The sequence below is a fragment of the Sminthopsis crassicaudata genome, chromosome 2 (genome assembly GCF_048593235.1).
Source record: "Sminthopsis crassicaudata isolate SCR6 chromosome 2, ASM4859323v1, whole genome shotgun sequence".
NCBI lineage: Eukaryota > Metazoa > Chordata > Mammalia > Dasyuromorphia > Dasyuridae > Sminthopsis > Sminthopsis crassicaudata.
The window spans coordinates 288,189,691-288,211,939 of record NC_133618.1 but is presented as its reverse complement, the minus strand read 5'-3'; the positions used below and the strand labels follow the sequence as shown (position 1 = coordinate 288,211,939).

The following is a 22,249-nucleotide window of genomic DNA, read 5'->3' as shown; positions in this document are numbered from 1 at the left end:
TTGTGTAGTCATGGGCCATTCCTGAAATGTGTCTTACTAATTTTATCTCTTACTTTATTTATCCTCTTTCATCCCCAGCTTTTTATTTTGTCTTTTCCAGAATCTATACTTTTTCCTTTCTGTGTATTTTGTTTCTACCCATATCAGTTCTTCAGCAAATCTGTTGAGGATTTTTAATAATTATGTCAGTTTCCTCTTCTAAATCGATATTGTATCTGATATATATATATATGTATATATATATATATATATATATATGTATTCTTTTTTTGTTTTCAATAGGAAGATTATATTCGTGCAAAACTATGGTATCATGAAATATGTTTAGCTAATCAGGAAGATTTTGAAGGTAAATTGCTATTTTAATATATTTGAATATGCTAGCAATTTAAATAAAATAAATTCAAAATAATGATGTATTACCATATTTGAGGTAGTTGGCAAAATCCAATTTTAAAGTTTCAAATAATATTCATCAGTAAGTAAATATTGTAAGATAGTTTTGAGCTAAAAAATTATAATACCAAAATATATTTACTAGTTGAATCCTGTAGCCTTTAGAAATGTAGATTATACCTATGATTTGTCATTTTCTGTTTTCCAGATGATTACATTGCTATCACTTTTGAAAAAAGTAGGACCATGAGTCAGGTAAACTATTGCCTTAAAGGGAAGTAAAAATTTTTGTTGTGAATGCTTTTTTAAAAAGCTATAATTTATAATTGAAAATGAATTTCAGTTTTCTTGATTAGAAGGTTTATCACTGGACTTACTTCATATTTGCAAACTGGCTTAGTAATTAATTATACAAATCCTTATTTTCAAGGTCCAACCAAGATCCAGTAGTATAATACTATAGTTCACAGACTAATAAAACCAGTAATGTCAAATAGTGCATCTTATATGAAGTGTGATTCTAACTTTTATTTCTGTTTTCTTTTTTCCTTTTTTGGTAGATGGCTACTTGTTTCTATAGTTTTGCTCCATTTGATGACTGGAAAAGTTGCGTCCCCAATCCTAGAGAAAAAAGGAGGAAAAGAGGTGAAGCTCAACTGAAGTCATTTCTTATTGATATTGAAATGAAAACTGGAATCTACCTCTTTTCTACTAAGGTACATTTTGTAACCTCAAGATGATTTATTTTCTTCTCTTTCTTTTTTCTTTCTTTCTTTCTTTCTTTCTTTCTTTCTTTCTTTCTTTCTTTCTTTTTTTTTTTTTTTTTTTTTTTTTTTTTGTTGGGCAGATTTCTTTAGCAATGAAAAATTCACAAAATCATATCCAAATTCAAGTTTAGGCTTGATGGCAATATTACATAATTGAATTGTAATTGGAAAGTTAAGAAAAATAATTCTATACTCACTGTATTTTTAGATATTCTTAAGCTAGTATCAGAAATTTAGAATCAGTTAGAACTTGAAGTCATCTAGTTCAATCCTTTCCTAAAATTGTATACAGTTAGATGATGCTTAGAGCAACTACTTAGTGTGTAAATAGTGTGCTGAACCTAAAATCAGGAAGACTACTTTTCTTGAGTTCTAATCTGACCTTATATATTTAACTAGCTATGTAATCCCAAGCAAGTCACTTTACCCAGTTTGCCTCATGTTCCTCATCTGTAAAATAAACTAGAGAAGGAAATGGTAAACCATTCCAGTATCTGTGCCAAGAAAACTCCACATGAGAGCAGCTAAATGGCACAGTGGATAGAGCACTGGCCCTGAAATCAACCCCAATTGACTCAGAAAAAAAGTTAAAAAAAAGAAAATCCCAAATGGGATTATGAAGAATCACACATAAAATGACTGAAGAAAAGATCTTCCTTGCCAAAGTCTCATTCAACTTTTGCTGGAATTCACTGTCATCCAAAGGCAGACCACAGGAATTTTTTTTTTTTTCCTTAGATTACAACTTAACCTGCGTCCTTGTAATTTCTACACATTGATATATATTTTTGATCCCCAAGGCCAAGAAAAACAAACAACTCTAAAATATTCCTGGACAGTAGCATTTCCCAATTAAGCTTTCTTTTTTTCCTAAGCTAAAGCTGTGCCTATGATACCAAGAGACCTCTTCTTTTTGCAAAGAAAGAGGTGGGGGTGTTTCCTCATGCCTCTTTTTTCCTGAGGCAATTGAGGGTTAAGTGACTTGCTGAGAGTCACACAGCTAGGAAGTGTTAAGGGTCTAGACCAGGCTTCTCCTGACTTCAAGGCTGGTACTCTTATCTTCTGCACCATCTAGCTGCCTCTCCTTTATTCTTTTCTTGTCTTTTTTCTTTTTTTATGACTTTTTAGGGGCCATGTTTTTCCTTTGTAATCTGACATTCACTTTTGATTGTATTGTGGTTGTTCTTTCCATTTAAATTGTTATAGTCATTTGATTTTTAAAAAATCAAATTGAGAACTTTTCCTTCATCCATATAAAATTTCGTCTAAGTAAATTAATTTATTTTTGAGATTTCTTTGGGATTCTGACCACCAGGTAATCATATTACTTATTGCTTTTAGCTTTCTGTCACTGCAACTTGATAAGTGTCCTAGGATAGTTCCCTTAGACACTGCTACAAAACTTTCCTTCAGCCTTACATCAATTCATCTTTATGAAATTTTAGTGGAAATAATGCAGGAATTATAACCAGGATATACCTAAATTTGAATCATTGTTCTAGCATTCTCTAACTGTGTGACCTCAGGAAAGTCATATTACTTCTCTGAATTTAAACTTCTCATCTTTAAAATGAGAACAACAAATTTGCAATACTTGCAGAGGTTTTTATAAAGAAAACATTCTGTAAAACTTAAAATTATGTAGTTCTACCAAGGATATCAAGGTTTGAATCTTTTTTCCTTGTTTTTCATTGTATGACTGTAAGCAAACACTTAACTTTTTTGAATCACAGCTCAGTTATAAAAAAAAAAGTAATAATAATATTTACACCCTCAATCTTAGATTAGTTTTATTGTAAGAAATTCTTCTCTAAATGTCAATTACTAAATGGTGATGATGATAATTGTTATGTGGTAAGGTGGCACAGCAGATAGTATGCTGGGCCTTAGTCAGGAAGATTCATCATCTTTCTGAGTTCAAATCCAGCCTCAGAAACTGACTAGCTATGAGACTGGGCAAGTCACTTAACCTTGTTTTCTCAGTTCATTATATGTAAAACAAACTGGAGAAGGAAATGACAAAAAAATACATTTGCCAAGAAAACCATAAACGTGGTCTCAAAGAGTTGGACATGACTGCAATAACTCAATTACATAATTATCATCATTATTATTTATTATCCTACAAAAGTTCCCTTTTTCTTCTCTTCATCACCACAACCTCATTCTTCTATTTTTGACCCACTACAGTTCAGATTGAAATCATGGGGAGACAAGCCGCTATCCTGCCATTATTCTTTAATATTTAACATTGTATGGATTGTTATGAGTGGATAAAATGACTGTCTTTTATAGGTTAATAGAATCATTATGATATAAACTTTTTTAAAGGATCCTTACCAATAATTCATTCCTCCATGATTTTGATCTCTTTTTCTCTGTATTTGAAAAATGTTATGTTCCATATAACTTGGAGATGATGATGACATATATTAATAATGTTCTTATTAATCTATGTATGCTATTCCTGGATAGGGTAATGCTAGGCTTTGACTCTGATTTTGCTCTGGTTCCAGTTCAGTTTATTAGAGGAATACTATAGGATATTTTCAGGTCTGTATTATTATCATTATCTTTTCACTTGAATTCCATTTGTGCCTCATTATGGCTTTATACTAAACCTGCCACCTCAAAAGCTATGTATGATAACAGAGCACAGGCCTGAGCTGGTTACCAAACTCAAAAGGAACATAGTAATAAATTGTGTGTGTGTGTGTGTGTGTGTGTGTGTGTGTGTGTGTGTGATTAAAGGAAAATTCTAGCTAAATTTAGAGTGACTCAGAATCAGAAAGTAGTTAGGCAACAATAAAGTGGACATAACTTATCACCACCTGATCACCATCTACCTGAAACTAGTATATATTTTCATTGAAGAAACCAATCCATGAAGTACTACAGTATATTATCATCAAAATCATTCTGTTGTTTTCTAATTCTTCTCATCTTTTGTATGTACCATGAATTTCTTGTCTCATGCATGTTATATTATTTTCATCAATATTTATAAAACATTTATGTATCTGGCATCTAGATAGTACAGAACAGAGAACACTAGGCCTGGAGCCAGGAAAATGTGAGTTATAAGATCTGGCTTCATTAACAATGATACATATAGCTATTAATAAAGTGGATAAGATGCAACCCCATTTTCCTCAATTTCTCATCTGTAAAATGGGAAAACACAGGAGAAATACTGCAGTTGTTTTTCTGCAAGAAATTATAACTTGCAGTTATCTTTGTAAAGAAAACCTCATGGACAAGTCTATGGGATCACAAAAAATCAGTCACAACTGAATAGCTGAACAATGTGCCAGGATTTGTTCTAACTTTGGGAAACTCATTGATTCCAAATCTATCTGAATACACTATAATTCAATCCAAAGCTCCCTGTCTTGTCCATAAGGAAATGGAAAACTGTCAAGTAGCTTCATAAAATCCAAATATAATCTGTCTATGTTATTCCTCTGATTTTGCAACGTCTTTGTGCATTGGGGAATGGTTTCATAAATTGTACATCTAAATAAAAACAGTTTCTGGCTTAATGGTTGATCTCACAGACATAGATGAGCCTCATTACACATAGGTGTGTATTTGAATGATATAGTGGCTACTATTAAAAATCTTCAAAATTGATAGAAGTTTGCTGGAGGTTATATTCTGCCACCATAGCTTTTTAAGAACGTGTGATAAACTCCATGGCATACTAAGATATTCTGTAGAAAATGAAGTGGGAAATGAATCAAAATGATTGAAATTTCCATGATTTTTCCTTTTTTTTTGTTTTATTTTTTAGAGTCGTTCTTTTGTTGTTGTGAGGAAATTTGTAAATAAGCTTCCAAGGCCTGAACTGATATTTCCAACTTTTTCTTTTCCTTCTGATTTTCATACTGTTAAAGGAATGGTTTTTCATCCTAGGACTCATTTTCTGTATGTTTTTGGAAATCAGGTATGTAGCCATCAAATTTTCTTATCTAATGAATATGTGTTAAAATTAAAATGAAATGGCCAAAGCACTTAGTAATAGATCTTCTTTATTTTAATTTTCACTGATAACTTCATATTTGTTTTTTTTTATTTTATATAATTTGGTAATGTCAAGGATTTTGCTATCATAAACTTTGTTCTTTTGATTCTTTACTTGCCAGGCTGTTGGCCAGGCTCTGATTGTTGAGAAGGCAGTGGCTTTTAGAACTGCACAAGCAGTTTGAACTCCAGGGGATTTTTTCCCAAGATGATAATTTCATGGGGTTGAAATCAACTGCTAATCTGGAGAGCATTGCCATTCTTAGAGGTTCTTGGACTTAACTGCTTATTGGTCCCAGTTGATAAAAGTCAAGAGTTGATGTTGGTAAGAAAATTAAGCACCTTTTCAGTGTTGGCTGTGGGATCAGGTTAGAACCATGTTTGGTGATCCTGAGGGAGTAGTGTTATTCTTAGGGTTTTTGTGCTTTGGGCCCTGGGCTGTCTCCACTTGGCTCTGAGGGGAGGTGGTAGTGATTGGTGGTTTGACTTGTGAGACACATGCCAATGAGGAAATTAAAATTCTGCTTTTACTCTGAAATTGATCCTATTCCCTATTTTGTTAAGCTCCATTTCTCAGTTAAGCTAAAAATGTGGTTTCTCCTAGTTCAAATTAAAGGCATGTTTGAATGATGTTATTCCCTTTCAATTAGCCCCAGAGATATCTGTTTTGTTTACCTATAAAAAGAAAACGGTTTATGTCAAGCCCCTCCAGAAGGGAGAGTTCTCCCTTTTTCTCTCCAGAAATTAAGGATGGTTTGAACCCAAGGAAAGCACTAATCTGGTGGTCCTAATTGCAGTGATTCTGATTTTTTTATTCAAAATTACTAGATTCAATTGAAATCTATAAAACACTAGACATTTCTTAATTTTCGGAACAGGCCAACCCACCTTTCCCAGCTGTAGCTAATTGTGACAGTTTTCAACCATTCAGAACTCCTCTTTTCCTATCTCAATAAAGAGGATTTCCCTCTTCCCCCATGAAATTGTAATTGCTGTCCTGACAGAGAAGGCCAGTCTGATATACACTATTAATAGTTATATGTCATTGCTAATAAACTGTTATCTAGATCAGAGAAAACATGCCATAATGTGGCATTTTATTTGCCACATAATCTATTACTCACCATCAGAGTGCCTCATTGCTTCAGCAGGTTGGGTATTCTGTCTTGTGAATTGTAGTTGATCTATAGTTGTTGGGGATATTTGGCCCCTCTCTTCACAAGAACTACTATCTTCAATGATGGGATAGAAGCAGGATTAGTCATCTAGTGGGCACTTTGGTTGAGGGTCTTGGGCTGTCTCCATCAGTACCTGAGGGAATGTGGTAGTAGTAACTTGATTTGTGTGATGTATGTCATTCCCTTTTTCATCATCAGGGTGCCTTGTTGCTTCAATTATATTGGTTGGATGCCTACCATGTAGGCAGTGGTCAGTTGGTGATAATGAATTCTGAAAGCATAAAACTTTTGAGTTTCATTGCTTTACATGTGTGTGTAGCATATTTTTGTGTTCATTGTATAAATTGTTCTCCTGGTTTGGCTGACTTCATCCTGCTGCAGAAATAATAATAATAATAATAATAATAATAATAATAATAATAATAATAAATTATTATTATTATTAAAAGACTTAGAGGCACCATAGACAACAAAGTAATATCAGTCCTAAATATGTATGAACTAAATAGCATAGTATCCAAATACTTATAGGAACATTTCATAAAATCATACAAATAGGCAGATATTAAAAGCTACAATAATAAGGGATTTCAATGCATCCCTTTATTTAAACCCTAGACAAATCTAACTAAGCAAGTAATCTCATACCTGAATAGAATTTTAGAAAGTTAGATATCCTAGATTTCTGATGAATAATTAATAAAAATAGAATCACACTTCTCTTAGCATTGCATAGCATTTTTACATAAAAAAATCATAAAACCTAAAAACAGATTCAGAAAAACAGAATAATTAAACATGATGTTTTTTACTGACCACATTATCATGAAAACTTTATTTTAAAAAGGTCCCTTAATGAAAGATTTTTAAAAATTGGAGATGAAGGGGATTGGCGTACAGTATTTCCAGACTGCAACCTGTACTATAGCAGCATTTTTCACAAGATCTGGTATTGGTTAAAGAATAGAAGAATAGGATGAGGGAGTAAAGGGAGATTCAGAAACAATAGAACTCACTAACAGTGTTTGATAAAGTGGAAAACATAAATTACCAGGCAAAATTCTGTATTTTATTTAAACTTCTGAGAAAACTGGAAAGTAGTCTAGCAGAAGATAAGCTTAGACCAACATTTCACACCACATTTCCACATGACATTATTAAAGACTACACTATAAAAAATGAGAACAGAAGCAGATCATATATCTCTTACATCTTTTTGTAGGAGATATATTTTTAACAAAATAAAAGACAGAGGCAATTACAAAAGATAAAATAAGTAACTTTGATCATTTGAAACTAAAACACCTTTGCAGAAATTAAAGCACCTAGGATAAGAAAAGAATTGGTTAAAAGGGGGGGATTTTTTTAATCAAATTTTTCTGATCAAAGTTTGGTATCCAAGATATAGAAACTTATTTCTGCATGTATATGTGTGTATATATATATATATATATATATATATATACATATATATATATATATATATATATGTATATGTGTGTATATATATATATATATATGTGTGTGTGTGTGTGTGTGTGTGTGCATATATATATATAATATGTATACAGACATATGTATAATATGCATCAGTGTGTATATGTATATATACTAGTAGTCATTTTTCAATATATTGATTGAAAGATATGAGCAAAAGTTTTCAAAAGAGGAACTACAGAGTATTCATATTTAATAAAAGAAAGCTCCAAATAATAAGAGAAATGCAAATTAAAATAACTCTGAGATTTTACCTCAAACCTTGCAAATTGGTAAAGATAAAAATGGCAATAGTCTATGTTGCAGGGTAAGGCATACTAGTACATTGTTGATGGAATTATGAGCAATTTGGACTTATGCAAATGAACTGACTAAAATGGCCACACTTTTTGAATCAAGACTCAGTTGACAGGCAAGAAAAGCTACTGCTGGAAGTACAATGGAATCATTGATAAGAAATAAGTCCCTACAAACTCTGAAAGATTTACAGTAGGCCTTTTTTGTGATAACTAAGAATTGGAAATATCATAGATGTCCATCAATTGGGGAATGTAAAAAAGAAATTATGGAACATTAATACGATGGATATCACTATGCTGTAAGAAGTGATGTGAATTATGGATAAAGAAAAGCAATGAAAGATTTTTATGAACTGATAGTGATGCAGGCACAACCAAGAAAGCAATATGCACAGCAACTATGATGATATAAATGGAAAGAATAACTTTAAAAATCAAAATTAAATATAACAAAATTAAAAAGATGAAACAGGACTTAAGTGAAAAGATGTGAGAGGATTTTTCAGCCCTTGTTCATGAATGTGAAAGATATATAGGGTGTGGATCTTTGCACATGTTTGTGTACATTGAATATATTTTTGAACTTTTTTAATGTATTATTTACTTGTGCTGATTTCATTTCCCTTTATAAAAATATTGTTTGCCATATAAAATAGCTCTCTGGTAGGGAGTGAGGAAGAGATACTTGGGGCAATTGCTGTGGTAAGAAACAGAAGATATCAATAAACTAATTTTTTAAGAGGAAAAAGAGAGGAAGGATACATTAACAGAAAATTGAAGAAAAGATAGGGAAACTTGTTAATACACATGATTTAATTGCACAAATAGAACTCCATAAAAATGTGGAAGGAATGGGAACATCAATTGTCACTTGAATTTCACTTATATTTAAACTAATTAAAATAAAAGCAGAACATCCCCACATACATACACAGTTTAGCATAGAACTATATTAAGTACATTAGGGACATAGAAAAAAGGGAAAATGAAATATAAGAAGGAGGAATTTTTGAAAGGGACTAATTGTAAGCAAAACAAACCCTAAATTTGGAAAGGGAATGCAGAGACAGATCCTAGAGTGTGGAAAGAATAGCAAAGTCTTAGAAGATTGGAAAATTAGGAGGGGACTATTTCATATATGTCTATAAATGCCAAACTGAGGACTTCATATTTGTTCTTGGAAAGAACTCACATGTCATCAGCAGTCTCAGTACCCTCTATCAATCTGTTTGGAGTTTGGTTGGTGGAAAACAAAGAATGCTTAGAGCCTCAATGTAAAGAGGATCCTAAGTCCATCAATTCTTTGAGTGACTGCACTCACTTTGGACTGCATTCCCATCATGCCCTGTACCTGTTACCTTTTTATCCTTCTACCTTCTGCTTTTCAGTTTCTTTCTTTCTTTTTTTGTTTTTTGTAGTTGTTGTGTTCCATCATTAGAGTTTAAGGTTCTTGATGTTAGAACATCTCTTTCTAACATTTGTATCCCCTGAAGTTAGCAGAGTGCTTGGCATGTGCCAGACACAATAAATTCACTGACTAGCAGGTGATATGGTCAAACTTGAACTTTAGGAAAATCACTTTGGAAATATTTAAAAAACTAAAAACTAAAAACCAAAAAAAACTAAAGGATACTCTTAAGGTCTTTCTGAAGAACTTTATAATTGATTGTGAGACCATGGGAAGACTAGTTCAGGACTGCCTAGTATGGTGAGCCCACATTAAAGAAGGCTCCATACTTTATGGGCAAAGCAGAATTGTAGTAGCCCAAAATAAATGTGAGACAAGCAAATTTTAGACAATTTCACTGCAAATGTTCATATGGGTATTTGTGCATGTCCTGAGGTAGAGCCTTTTCAGCTTGTATTGATCTGATCAGCCATAATCAGACATACTACACCATGATCTGGACATAATGATGTCATTTTGGTCCTTTTTGAGCATGAATTACATCTAACTTAAATTAATTCAGACTATTCATTAAAAAGTCAAATACTGAAGTTGAAACTTTGGCCAAGTAGTGGGACACAGGACTCATTGGAGTAAACACTGATTTTGGGGAAAATTGAAGGTAAAAGAAAAAAGAAATGGCAGAGGATGATATAAATAGTGTCATGGAAACAACTGACATGAACCTTAGATCAACTTAGGGGTATAGTGGAAGATAGAGGGCCTAGTGTGATATGGTCCTTGGATTCATGAAGAATCAAACATAACTAAGCAACAACAATAGTTATTATTATTATTAGTTTTTTTTGGTAGGAGAGGTTTTGGGGGAAGCTTGTCAGTTATTACCTTTTATTTCTTCCTCTTGATTCTGCTACATTTTAAGTTTAAAAAGGTAAATGTAACTATGATCTAAACCTGGGATTAAGTCTGATATTAACATACATTTCTAACCCAGTGACTTTACTTTCAAAATTTTATACATAAAATGTTCATCCCATCCCCCTTCTTAGAGGTCAGAATTACATTTCTACAGTTAAAATTTGCCAATGAATAAATATTTCACTACCACAGTAATATTTTTTAATGGCCAGATGCTCTGTGGATGTAATATGGCTCCTTCTATTGGAAAGCTTGGAAGTGAATAAAAATATAGCATAGAATATTTGCATAAGTATTTGGGAAAAACAAAACCTGGGGAGTTCAATATCATATTATCATTTTCTAATTTCATTGAAAAATGAGCCTATATAATAGCTCAACCAAATAGAAAAGTTTAGAGTTTTGCCGAGCACTTTGTAACTGTCTAGAATATTTTCAGAGACTATCTTCTATACCTATATTGCATTTCTTCCCTCCCATGTCTGTCAGAATACTCATCTTCAAGTTTCAGCTTTTTCTACGATACTTTCTATGAGTTTTCTATTTGTTGGGGCTCTCACTCCTTTTTCAAATTAGCCATTTGCTGCTCTGGCTATGTGGTATATTCCCTGCTAAGCTATCTGGTGGCAAGACTATCATTTTTGTCTGTATGTCCTTGTCGTCTGTCTTATTTAGGCCAGAAATCCATTTTCATCAGTGCAGGGAGCTGTTGGTGAGAAATTTCTGATGCTGGTGCTTACCATCAACTGCTATGTACCTAACAATTGTTTTGTTGTTGTTGTTGTTATTTATTTATTTATTTTTTTATAAAATAGGAACTTGATAATTATTTGTATAATTGGATTGTATTTTGTAATACCTTTGTAAATAAAATATTCCTCAATACAGAAAACAACAGTTCTTCATTTTCTATTATCTCTTCTCTCTAGGTCTGGATTTCATATGATGGAGCTAACACTTTTGAGATAGTGGCAAACTTTTTCGATGAAATCATAATGGAAACCTACCATAGCTTTCATACTTTAGATATTATTTTTCTTTCTCAGAACTTAGAATTGTATTTTTCTAAGGCAGGTGAGGCATTCAGATATAATAATGGAAATAAGAAATAGATGTTAGAATCTAGTTATATTAACTATGTAATCAAACTATTAACTACAAGTCAGAAATCCTCTTCTGTTACTCTTTGCTTTCATCTTTGTTTTGTGTATTGCCTTTCCCACAAGATTATAAGCTCCTCAAAGTCAAAGGATTTTTTTTCTTAACTTGTATCAGCATATTTTATCACAGTGTGTAGTATGGAATAGGTGCTTAATGAATGTTTTTTTAATTGAATTTTTATTTTTTTCCTTACCTCAAAGACTAATTTATGTATATATTTTGTAGAATGTCTTAGGGAGCATTCTAAAACAACCTGTGGGTTATGAATTTGAGATTTCTTTCCTAGGACATAATTATACCTATAATATAGACTAAGATGATTTTCAGTTGCGTTTGAATTACTTGCCCATTAATGTCTCTGCATTATGCTTTACAAAACCTGTTTGCTGTGATCTCTCCTTCTGTTCATCTCAAAGGCCCTTTGACATTATTCACCAGTCCTTTCTCTTTTATGTCCATCTCTGATGAAGAGGTAATTCTTCAGAAGATTTTTTTTCTCCATCCTCCCCCCCCTAAAAAAAAAACCCTTCAAATTCTTCCTATCCATTGGTACATTCCCTATTGCCTATGAATATATCTATGTCTCCCATATTCTTAAAAAAAACCCTCAAAGCTCTTATTTTATGCATTTATTTGTGTGTATGTATATTGTCTTCCATAATCAAATTCTTAGAAAACTGTCTGCAATCATTACCTTCAATTTTTCCTCCACTTAATCATTTCTCAATCCTGGCTTTCTAACTGAAATTGCTCTCTGAAAAGAAAATTGGTCTTTATGATTATACAATATTTAGTTTCTTAAAAAATTTTTAATTTTATATTGTTGCAATCATTTAATTTTTTGATTCTTCCTGTTTAACAGGAAGAACTTAACAGTACATCAGTTCATCCAAGACTCTCAAAATTTTTTATATTCATCATTTTTATGGCATAATAATATTCTATTACAACAATATTTCTACAAAGAGTTTTTGTTCCTTTACCTCCTGTGAACAATGTGTTGCGAAACTCAAGAATAATTTGATAGAATACTCATAATAATCTGAAATTATATTATTAAAGAATTTTTAGTGTGATCCCCTCATGAGTTTTATAAGCTACAAAATAAAAATATTGTAGTATATTTATATGCTACAATTTGTTTAGCCTATGTCCAATTATGTTCATATGTTCTATATGTTCTATGTTCAATTTTTTGAGAACCATTTTATTCATATCCTTTGATCATTTATCAATTAGATGATGAATCAGTCTTCTTTATTTGTTTTAATTCTTTAGTCCTTGGATATCAGAATCTCCTCAAAGATATTTTATGCTAAGATTTTTCCAAGTTGATGCTTTTTTTTTTTTTTTGCTCTAAATGCAGTTTTGATTTTGTACATATAAAACTTTTAAATTCAGTTTATTTGGAATAATTTGTTTTACCTTTTTGGATTACAAAGACTCAGACTTGATAATCAACAAAACAACAGCCAGGTTTCTTGTTAATGAAGTTTCAGTGGTTTTTGAAAATTAAAAATAATGCAACACCATTCAGTGTACTTGCAAAAACAATTTATGATATAATGGAAAATGGAGTTTTAGAAATCAAATTTTAACAGAAATTTAAAAAACTTTTTCTTTTAGCTGAGACAATTGGGGTTAAGTGACTTACCCAGGGACACACAGCTAGGAAGTGTTTAGTGCATGAGGCCATATTTGAACTTAGGTCCTCTTGACTTCAGGGTTGGTGCTCTATCCACTGAGCTACCTAGCTGCTCCAATTTTTTTTAAATTAGTGAAACAACCTAAATAATTAATGTGCTGATCAAAGAAACTTCACAGCATCTTTTTCAGCAGACATCCATAAAAACCAAGTATTGGAATGAATTGAACTAAACTCAAAGTGTAGTATTACGGAAATAGTTTTTTAAAAATAATAATGTATATTCAAGCTTTTTGTTTCCACTAAAATATTGGTAAATTTTAGTAAGAGGAAAAAGGGTTTTGTCTCATTAATAAGTAAAACAAATGATTTAAAAATTATTTCATTTTCATCTCATTTAAAAATATTTACTTTGTGTGTTTTATAATTCACTCATCTTAAAATAGTGGATAAAAAAAGGGGCCTTAAAGCCAGGAAAACTTGGGTTTACCCAATTGCTGATAGGACTTTGAAAGTTTATAGAGACCACTAGCCTAGAAGACAGATTGATAGAAAGATAAAATAAGTTCTTACCATGTGCAAGCCACTGTGTTAAATCTTGGTGATGCAAAAGTAAGAAAGGGAGACATTCTCTAACTTCAAGGAACTATATTATAAAGGGAGAGCTAGAGAAATAGCATGATGTGAAGAAACCTAGAAGATAAAAGTTCATCTCTTAAACCTCAGTGATCTAGGGATTAAGTCCATTTTTTTTTTTTTTTTGTGGGGGAGGAAAGTGACTTGACTAGATTACACAAAGCATGGTGATAAGATGGTTGGGGAGAGATAGGAAACAGAAGTAAAAACTGTACAATGGAATGACTGGGGCAACAGGATGACTGAGCTCATGTAGCTCATCCCTTCTTTTTAAGGATTAGCTCAGAGGAGTGAAGTAACATTCCTAAGAGTAACTTTCTTTGACTAAAATAATGCTGTCGATCTTGCCTAGAAGTTATGATGAATCTAGGATTAACATGAAAAAAGAAATCTTTTAGACAGAAAGCAAAGCCTAAAGGCTAGACAAGCCAGTGTTAGTCAGAGATTTCATTTTCTCAGTGTCCCATGACACCTGGTAATACTAAGCTCAACAAAAATCATTCTTCCAGTGGGGGTCAGGTGGATGTTACATTACAAGTCATATAAGCCTAAAGCAAGCCCTGTTGGAGGCCCAACAAAAGCTAGTGGGACAGAGTGACTGACAACTTATTCCAATCATACTTAAGAATATGTTTGCTTACATCAGAGTAAAGGATTGAATTTCAAAAAAACTTTTTAAATTTTCTTTCCAATAGGAGTTAAATCTTATTACAAAATAGGTCGAAGCAAAGTATCCATTTTTGATTTATACTATGACCATGTGGGCACTGATACTTTAATTTCAATGAGTAAGAAAACTGAGGATTGTATAGACATATATTCAGCATTTGATAATGCGACAATTATACAGGTTGGTAAAAAATGTGTTGATAATGTATACAATATTTTTAGGGTTTGATTTAAGCATAGAATCACAGGACTAATAGCTTTCTTAGAGCTAGATGATATACGACTTTTAAACACAAGCTTTAAAACCTAAATTATATAGCCATTGTTTTATAGTCTTTAAGATAATCTAGTACACCATTTATGAAAATCAGCACTTATCTGTGTAGATTCAAATAGATTTTTTAGAGGCAAAGTATTTATAAAAAGGTCCATGGGTTTTTGGAAGCAAAGTATTTATAAAAAGGTCCATGGGTCTTTTAAGATTATAGAGCTAACTCTCCACATTAGACTCAATTTACCTGCCTGAAATGGTAGGTGAAGAAAGTTTGAGATATGCAAATATAAAGTGATGTTCCAGGTCACCAGTAATAAGAGAAATGAAAATCAAAAGAAACCTGTGATTATATTTCAACACCCAGTAATCTGGGAAAGATGACAATCAACAGGAATTTTGTTGAGGTTGTGGAAAGAAAATCACATAAATGCATTTTTTGGTGGAGCTATAAATTGGTTAGCCATTCTGGAAGTCAATTTGCTATTATACAAGAAAAGTGAGTCATAATCTATTTGATTTACAGATTACACTGCTAGGCATATGTCTTTTAAAAGATCAATGACAAAAGAAAGGTTGCAGTTCCATATATGTAAAATGTTTATAGTACCATTTTAGTAGTAGCAAAAAACCTGACAGCAAATCTCATGTCAACTGGGGAATGGAATGGCTAAAGATGTAGCTCATGAATGTGATAGAATATTAATAGTGCAGTAAGAAACTGAGATTAATGAATATAGGAAAGCATGAATTTGCTTAAATGAACTGACTCAAAATGAACAGTGCAGAAATAGGAAAATAATATACACAGCTGTAACTGTGTGAATTGAAAGAAAACAAAAATGAAAATTGAATGCTATGAAATTATGACTGAGCTTGATACCAAAGAGGAGGGTGAACCCTCTTTTTTTTCTTCTTCTTCAGAGTTAGAGTACATAGGTATGAAATACTGATTATGATATCACACTTTTTGATATTTTGATTAGTTCCCACAACCATACTTTAACCTCTTCAAATTATGTATGTATATATATATATGTATATATATATATATAATTCCCAATTGCTGCAATCAGTATACACTTGTAACTTGGTGCATATAATGTTCTTAGCATACATCTTAACAATACTATGTTATTGTACTGATTCAGTCCACTAGCATTTCTTGTACAAGACCACACATGGTTGTTCCCTTTGGGGATAGAATCTGGTATTTCATCCATCTCCAGAAATATTTTTCAGGTTGAAGAATTAACTTATTTGACTCCCTAGGCTACCATCCTTTCCTGCCTTCATTCTTTCCTTTCACATTTCTAATTTTCTCTAAGACTCTTAATGTTTAAGAAAATGGAAGACAGGTAAGAATCAGCAAATCAATAAGTATTTTCAATGAAGTTGGAAAGACAGTTTGAGACCAGATTCTAAACAAATAAGGGCAGATAATATTGTAAAACACTTTTTCTTTAGTATGCTCCCATTCAATCTGCATCACTATTTCTTGAGTCCTTATCCATAGAGTTCTGGAAGAAGATTTGCCGGGCCCAGCTTCTGTTGTTTTTCCTCTTCTTCCACCAGTCCCCAAAGTCACCCACCAGTCCCCAAAGTCACCCAGGCAATAATGAAACACTGAATTAGAATAGTGAAGGACTAAAAAGCAAAGTACCAGTAATTGAAAAGGAGAGGTCTTTGGGGTAGCTGACAGCTAGAGAAGTTCCTCAGCAAGAAATGATGAGGATGAATGCTTTTTAGCTTGAGGGGAAAAGACATTTCTACCAAGAGTCAGGGACACACTGAGTGGAAGGCAGGACTCTTGTAAGGACTCACCAGGAAAGAGAGAGTAATTTTTAAGTCAGGAGATAGGAATTGAATGCTCTTTCCCTGGTTCACTCAGGCCAATTGCTATGTTGTAATTAAATCACTGAATTTAAAAACTACACAATCAATTTTCTAGCCAGTGCTTCCAAAAAACCAGCCACACCAAATCTTAGCAATTTGTTGAAAGGAGGTTTCTTCTTTCCACTTTGAGAAGTTATTTGGTTCAGGGACTATCTCTAACACATACTAGTTATGTGACCCTATTCTACTCACTGTTTTAAGCAACTCTTAAATTCTAAGACTTCAGATTATAGAGAAGGTATTGACCTATATTGGTAAATGGTCTTTCCTCATCTGGTAGTTTTCTGCAGCAACAAAACCACAGCTCCAATCGCCATTCCTCTTCCCTGTAGAAGTAATTTCAACATGCCACTCTGTGACAATTTCTTGAAAAGAGTAGAGAGGAATGGTATCCAATATCGTTCAGGCACCCAAGCATTTTGCTCTAATGAAATCTATATTTATGCTTTTCAAATCACTAATCCTCCCCAACAGACAAAGACATTTCCAGTAAGTGAAGATTCAACAAATTTTCTTCTAGTGATCACATACTTTTCAAAGTCCCAGTCCTAAAGGAGATTATGGGGAGAATGGAGATGGAAAGTTTTCTTTACTCTGAACTAAGGATATAAACAGTTCTTTGCACACATAAAATAATCAAGCAGAATATTCAATAGAAGGGGCTATAACTCAGGAAACCACAATTGTTTTGAATTATAACATAATTATTAAATGCAACCAACTTTTTTGTTATATTTAAATGTAAAATGGAGAATGTTTAAAATGGTATGACATTTTTTTTCCTCTTTCCAGGTTAATGAAGATATCGAATTTGATACTGCATTAGCTCCACAGTACATTACAGCACATGAACTTGTCTTTTTTGCATATGTACCCCTGGATGCTACTGAGAAAATGAAAAAGGATCTAAGATTTTATCCCCGTCACATTGGCAGAAAACTCCAACTAAAGTATATCATGATTTATTTCATATAGTTAAATTTACTATTGTTTTATATGTGCTCTAAAACCAAAGGTCAAACTCCATAGGTTTAAATCAGGGCCTTTACTCAGTCAAGAGGCAAGTGAGATGATGGATGTCAGCTTGGAGAGTATCACTTATTGAACAACCTATAAGGAAATAAAGAAAAGATAGATACTTAATGAATATAATTTCTTCTACTAAATATAATAAATTATTTGCAAATCACTCTATGATGCCATTGGTCCTCTTTGAAATGAAAGATAAACAGTTAAATCTTAGCAAAATTCAGGGCTTTTTTTTTTTAAGCTTATCTCTTTTACTTATATCAAGCAAAAAGAGCTTTTGTTTTTTTCTGAGACTATGATTACTCTTACTCCTTTAAAAAACAAACAAACCAAAAAACTTCAGCTGAAGCATAATAAATTTTGCTCCAGTCCCTTATTTTTACTCTTTGTGTTTCTGCTTTTAAGTGTGGTTTTTGTCAACAATATATTGTAGAATTCTTGTTTTTAATCCACTCTTCTATTTGCTTCCCTTTTATGAGTGAATTCTTCCTATTCACATTCATAATTATGATTACTTACTTTTCCTGCATCTTGCTTCTGGCTCCCACTTATCCTTTGCTCTCTCTCCTTTCAGTCTCTTTCTCCTTAATTTTTTTTTCCTGACTACCACTTCTCCTAAAACATCCGTCCTTCTATAACCTCCTATTTCATTATTCCCACCCCCTATTTTCCCTGTAGGGTGAGATAGATTTCTATACTCAACTGAGTGTGAATGTTTTCCCTGTCTTTGAGCTAATTCTGATGAAAGTTAGGTTCAGGTGTTCCTTGCCACTTCCCCAATCAAGTTCTCCAGTATCAATTATTTTGAGCTTTCTATGTGAGAAAATTTACCCTCCTTACCTATTTCTTCAAGTCCATCCCTCATTTCTTTTTTTTTTAATTTTTTTTATTATATATATATATTTTTTTTTATAATATTATCCCTTGTATCCATTTTTCCAAATTACCCCCCCTCCCTCTATTCCCTCCCCCCGATGACAGGCAATCCCATACATTTTACATGTGTTACAATATAGTCTAGGTACAATACATGTGTGTGAATATCATTTTCTTGTTGCACAATAAACATTAGAATCGAAGGTACATGCACCTGGGCAGACAGATATTAGTGCTAACAATTTACATTCACTTCCCAGTGTTTCTTCTCTGCATCCCTCATTTCTTACATTTTGTATTTTTTTTTAATTTCATCCTTTCTTAGTCAACTCACACACATGCCCCCTGTCTGTATATACTCCTTTTGGGTTATAATCATTATTTTCCCACATTGGAATGTAAACATTTAAAGTGTGTTGATTCTTTTAATTTTGTTTTATTGATTCCTCAAAGAATCATTAGTTTACACTTGCCCAATTCTATTTTTTAAGGAGTTCTTTTCTGCAGTGAATTATGGATATCTTTTTTTATGTGGCCAATTCTGCCTTTTAAGGAGCTTTTCCCTTCAGTGAATTTTTGTGCCTCATTTATGATTTGACCTGTTTTAATTATGTTATTTTCTTCAATTTTTAATTGTTATTTTCTTCAATTTCTTCAAACTTCTTTACCAAGTGGTTGACTTTCTATGATTTTCTTGTATCATTCATTTCTTTTCCCAATTTTTCCTCTTCCTCTCTTATTTGATTATTAAAATCCATTTGTAGCTCTTCAAATACATTTTTTTGAGGCATTTGATGTAGATGCTTTGTTTTTATTATTTTCTTCTGAATTTGTGTTTTGATATTCCCTGTCACACATGATAACTTTCTATGTTCAGGTTCTTATTTTTGTCATTTGTTCATTTTTTCTAGATTATTTATTGACTTTTAATTTTATATTAAAATTGGACTCTGCTCCAGGGGTGAGGAAAGCATTGTCCCAAGCTTCAGATTTTTTATATTCCTTTTTTCAGAGTTAGTTCTGGGTTTCTTTAAATCTTCATTTCTTCCCAAGTGCTATGATTTAAGGAGAAGTGTTGTCACTGCTCTCATGGCCTGTGCTTTTCCTTGGAACTACAAGCACTCTTTTCTATCCAACACAAGCTCATAATGCTCTTTCACAGATTGGACATAGTTCTTATGAACATTTGGGGTGAACTCTCTAACTTTATGCATCTTGCATTTATTTTGAGGTAATTAAATTCTGCTCAGTACAGCGCTTTCTTTAATGAGGGCACACCATGCTGGGAAGCCCTATGCCAGTGTCTCCCATCTTTTACGATCAATATTATAATGTCTTCCAGGTCCATAAACAGATCTATGTGACTGAACTCTTTTTTCATTGCTCCTTACAGTAATCTTGTGAATTTTGTCCATGGGAAAATCAATTTTTAGTGATGTCATAGTTTCTGTCTGGAGTTAAAATTCTTACATAACTGTTGATAAATCCAGGAGAATATAACTTTCAGTTTTTATTATTGGCTTCTAAAGTTTATCTAGCACAATAGAAAAAGATCAAAGAGGAATTTGTAATATTAGAAGATGAAAATCAGTAACATAATTCAAGGAGTCCAAGTTGAGGGGAGAGTATTTGAAATTTCAGATTCAAAGCAAAGTGTCATAAAAAAGACATCTGACACATAAAACAGAATCTTCTTACAGATTATAATTCATATTGGAGTTAATATATCAGCTATTATTTTTGATCAACAATACCTAGAAGTTGGAGGCCCTTAAGTAAAGAGTTAAGAATATAAGTTTGAGAGTCAAGATTTTTTTTTTTTTACAGATTGCTTTTGAGTTAATGGAAAATAATTTATTAAGTGTATACTATGTGCTAGGTACTGTGTTTACACTAATGATATTAAATTCTAAGGGAAGAATAAAACAGGGAAAGTGAAAGCTTGCCTAGACTTAGAATCTAGGGTTCCAAAGGCAGAAGATAGATTTTTGGGGGGAGGGAGAGTAAATTAAGCTTGTCTTTTCTGGATTTTTACTTATGGTTATTACTAAAATGCTTCTAGAGTTTTATTTTCAGTGAGTGTTTACTTATATTTATTCATATCTTTACCAGTTAGAAAAGACTGTTAGAAAACATTTTTGTTTTTTATTCCGAATTTCTCTTGGTATTTTTGTGCCAACAGCATGCTTCTTCAACAATGCACAGGTGGAAGTAGAAGGGTTCTACCAACCACACAGAGCTTTTCTGTCCCAGCTGATTTAGAATAGTTATTACGTTTTCCTGATATTATTTTTTTGGTCTTTTTTCTTTAAAGTACTGTATAGGGGAGATACTGAGGCACTCATTCATTCTTACCAGGAATCATAATACTGGTTGACTAGTATGGAACCATGCATAAAAGCAGAAATTGTAATTACAACTGCCTCCTTCCCCTCCATTGATTATCTAGCCCTGATGATTTTTATGATAAAAAGACATCATATTGAGTCAACCAGCTTGTGAAAAAAGATTAGATAGCAATTAAAAGGCATTTTATCAAGAAGGATGATTAGTCTGTTCAGAGTGGTTAAGGGACTTGATCATGCTCTATGGATCTCAAAAATATCATAATGGCTTAGAATTTGGAAGATCTGAGTAAGTGGTGAACAAGGTGTAAGCTTTCTAACTAAGCCACTGAGGAGCAGAAGAGTCCTGAACTTATCCTCTTCTTACTTCCTTGGACTTTGTGAGTTTTGAAACATCCAGAAATGATTTGGAGTTTTTCATTAGCATCTTAACAGAATCCCCAGGACAGAAGTAGCTGGCAGCAGTGTCTGTATCTAGAGCTAAGAACAGGCCAAATTTGATGAGGAAATGCAGAAAAGTTCTACTATACCTAAAAGAAACATGTCAAGTATCCCAACCAAAGGATATGCTGGAGCTTTGAGTTACCTCTTTGAGGAAAGAAATCAACAGTTGTTAACCATTTACTCTAGGTGCTCCAAGTTTGAACTCACTTGCCTCCTAGAAACTATGTGTACTTGTAGAATAGATTTAATACTATCTTTTTTGTATACTACTATAGTAGATAGTCCTTTCTAAAAACTTGTAAAGCCTGGTTTACTGATATCAACTGATTGGGAAAGTATCAATGGGAGCTCTTGAACTATAGCATTAACCACTTCCCTTCCTCCCCTTAATGGCTACCATGCAGGCTTAATCCTAGAGACCTTTAGGAGGTTCAGCTTAATAAAGCAACTGGAAGTTAGGGCATCAGCTCCATGTGCCACATTGGAAATCTTGGTTGATGATGAATATAGATTCATTTCCTCCCCATAGTATAGATTCAAAGTGGGGTCACTGGTGATCTAAGTCAGTTAAAAATGATCCTCAGTTTTTTTTTTCTTTCACACTTCTCTGCATTTTATGCAGAATATTTTACTGTGATTTTAATTTTAATCTGTTTTTTTTTCTTTTTTTGTTTTTGTTTTTTCTCGTTTCAATTATGTCTGAGTTTCATGAAGTTTTGAAGTTTTCTTGGCAAAGATACTGGAGTGTCATTTCTTCTTCAATTCATTTTACAGATGAGGAAATTTGAGAC

The 22,249-nt window shown here is 32.6% G+C and overlaps 1 protein-coding gene across 1 annotated transcript in view; it reads left to right on the top strand.

The window, feature by feature from the left end:
- LOC141553467 (cation channel sperm-associated auxiliary subunit beta-like) overlaps window positions 1-22,249 on the top strand; it is a 218,308-nt gene that overhangs the window by 96,703 nt on the left and 99,356 nt on the right. Inside the window, exons 11-14 of the mRNA XM_074285114.1 lie at window positions 283-349; window positions 605-651; window positions 957-1,112; window positions 17,557-17,714. Of these exons, the coding sequence (XP_074141215.1) occupies window positions 283-349; window positions 605-651; window positions 957-1,112; window positions 17,557-17,714 (428 nt within the window). The remainder of the gene's footprint in view (window positions 1-282; window positions 350-604; window positions 652-956; window positions 1,113-17,556; window positions 17,715-22,249) is intronic.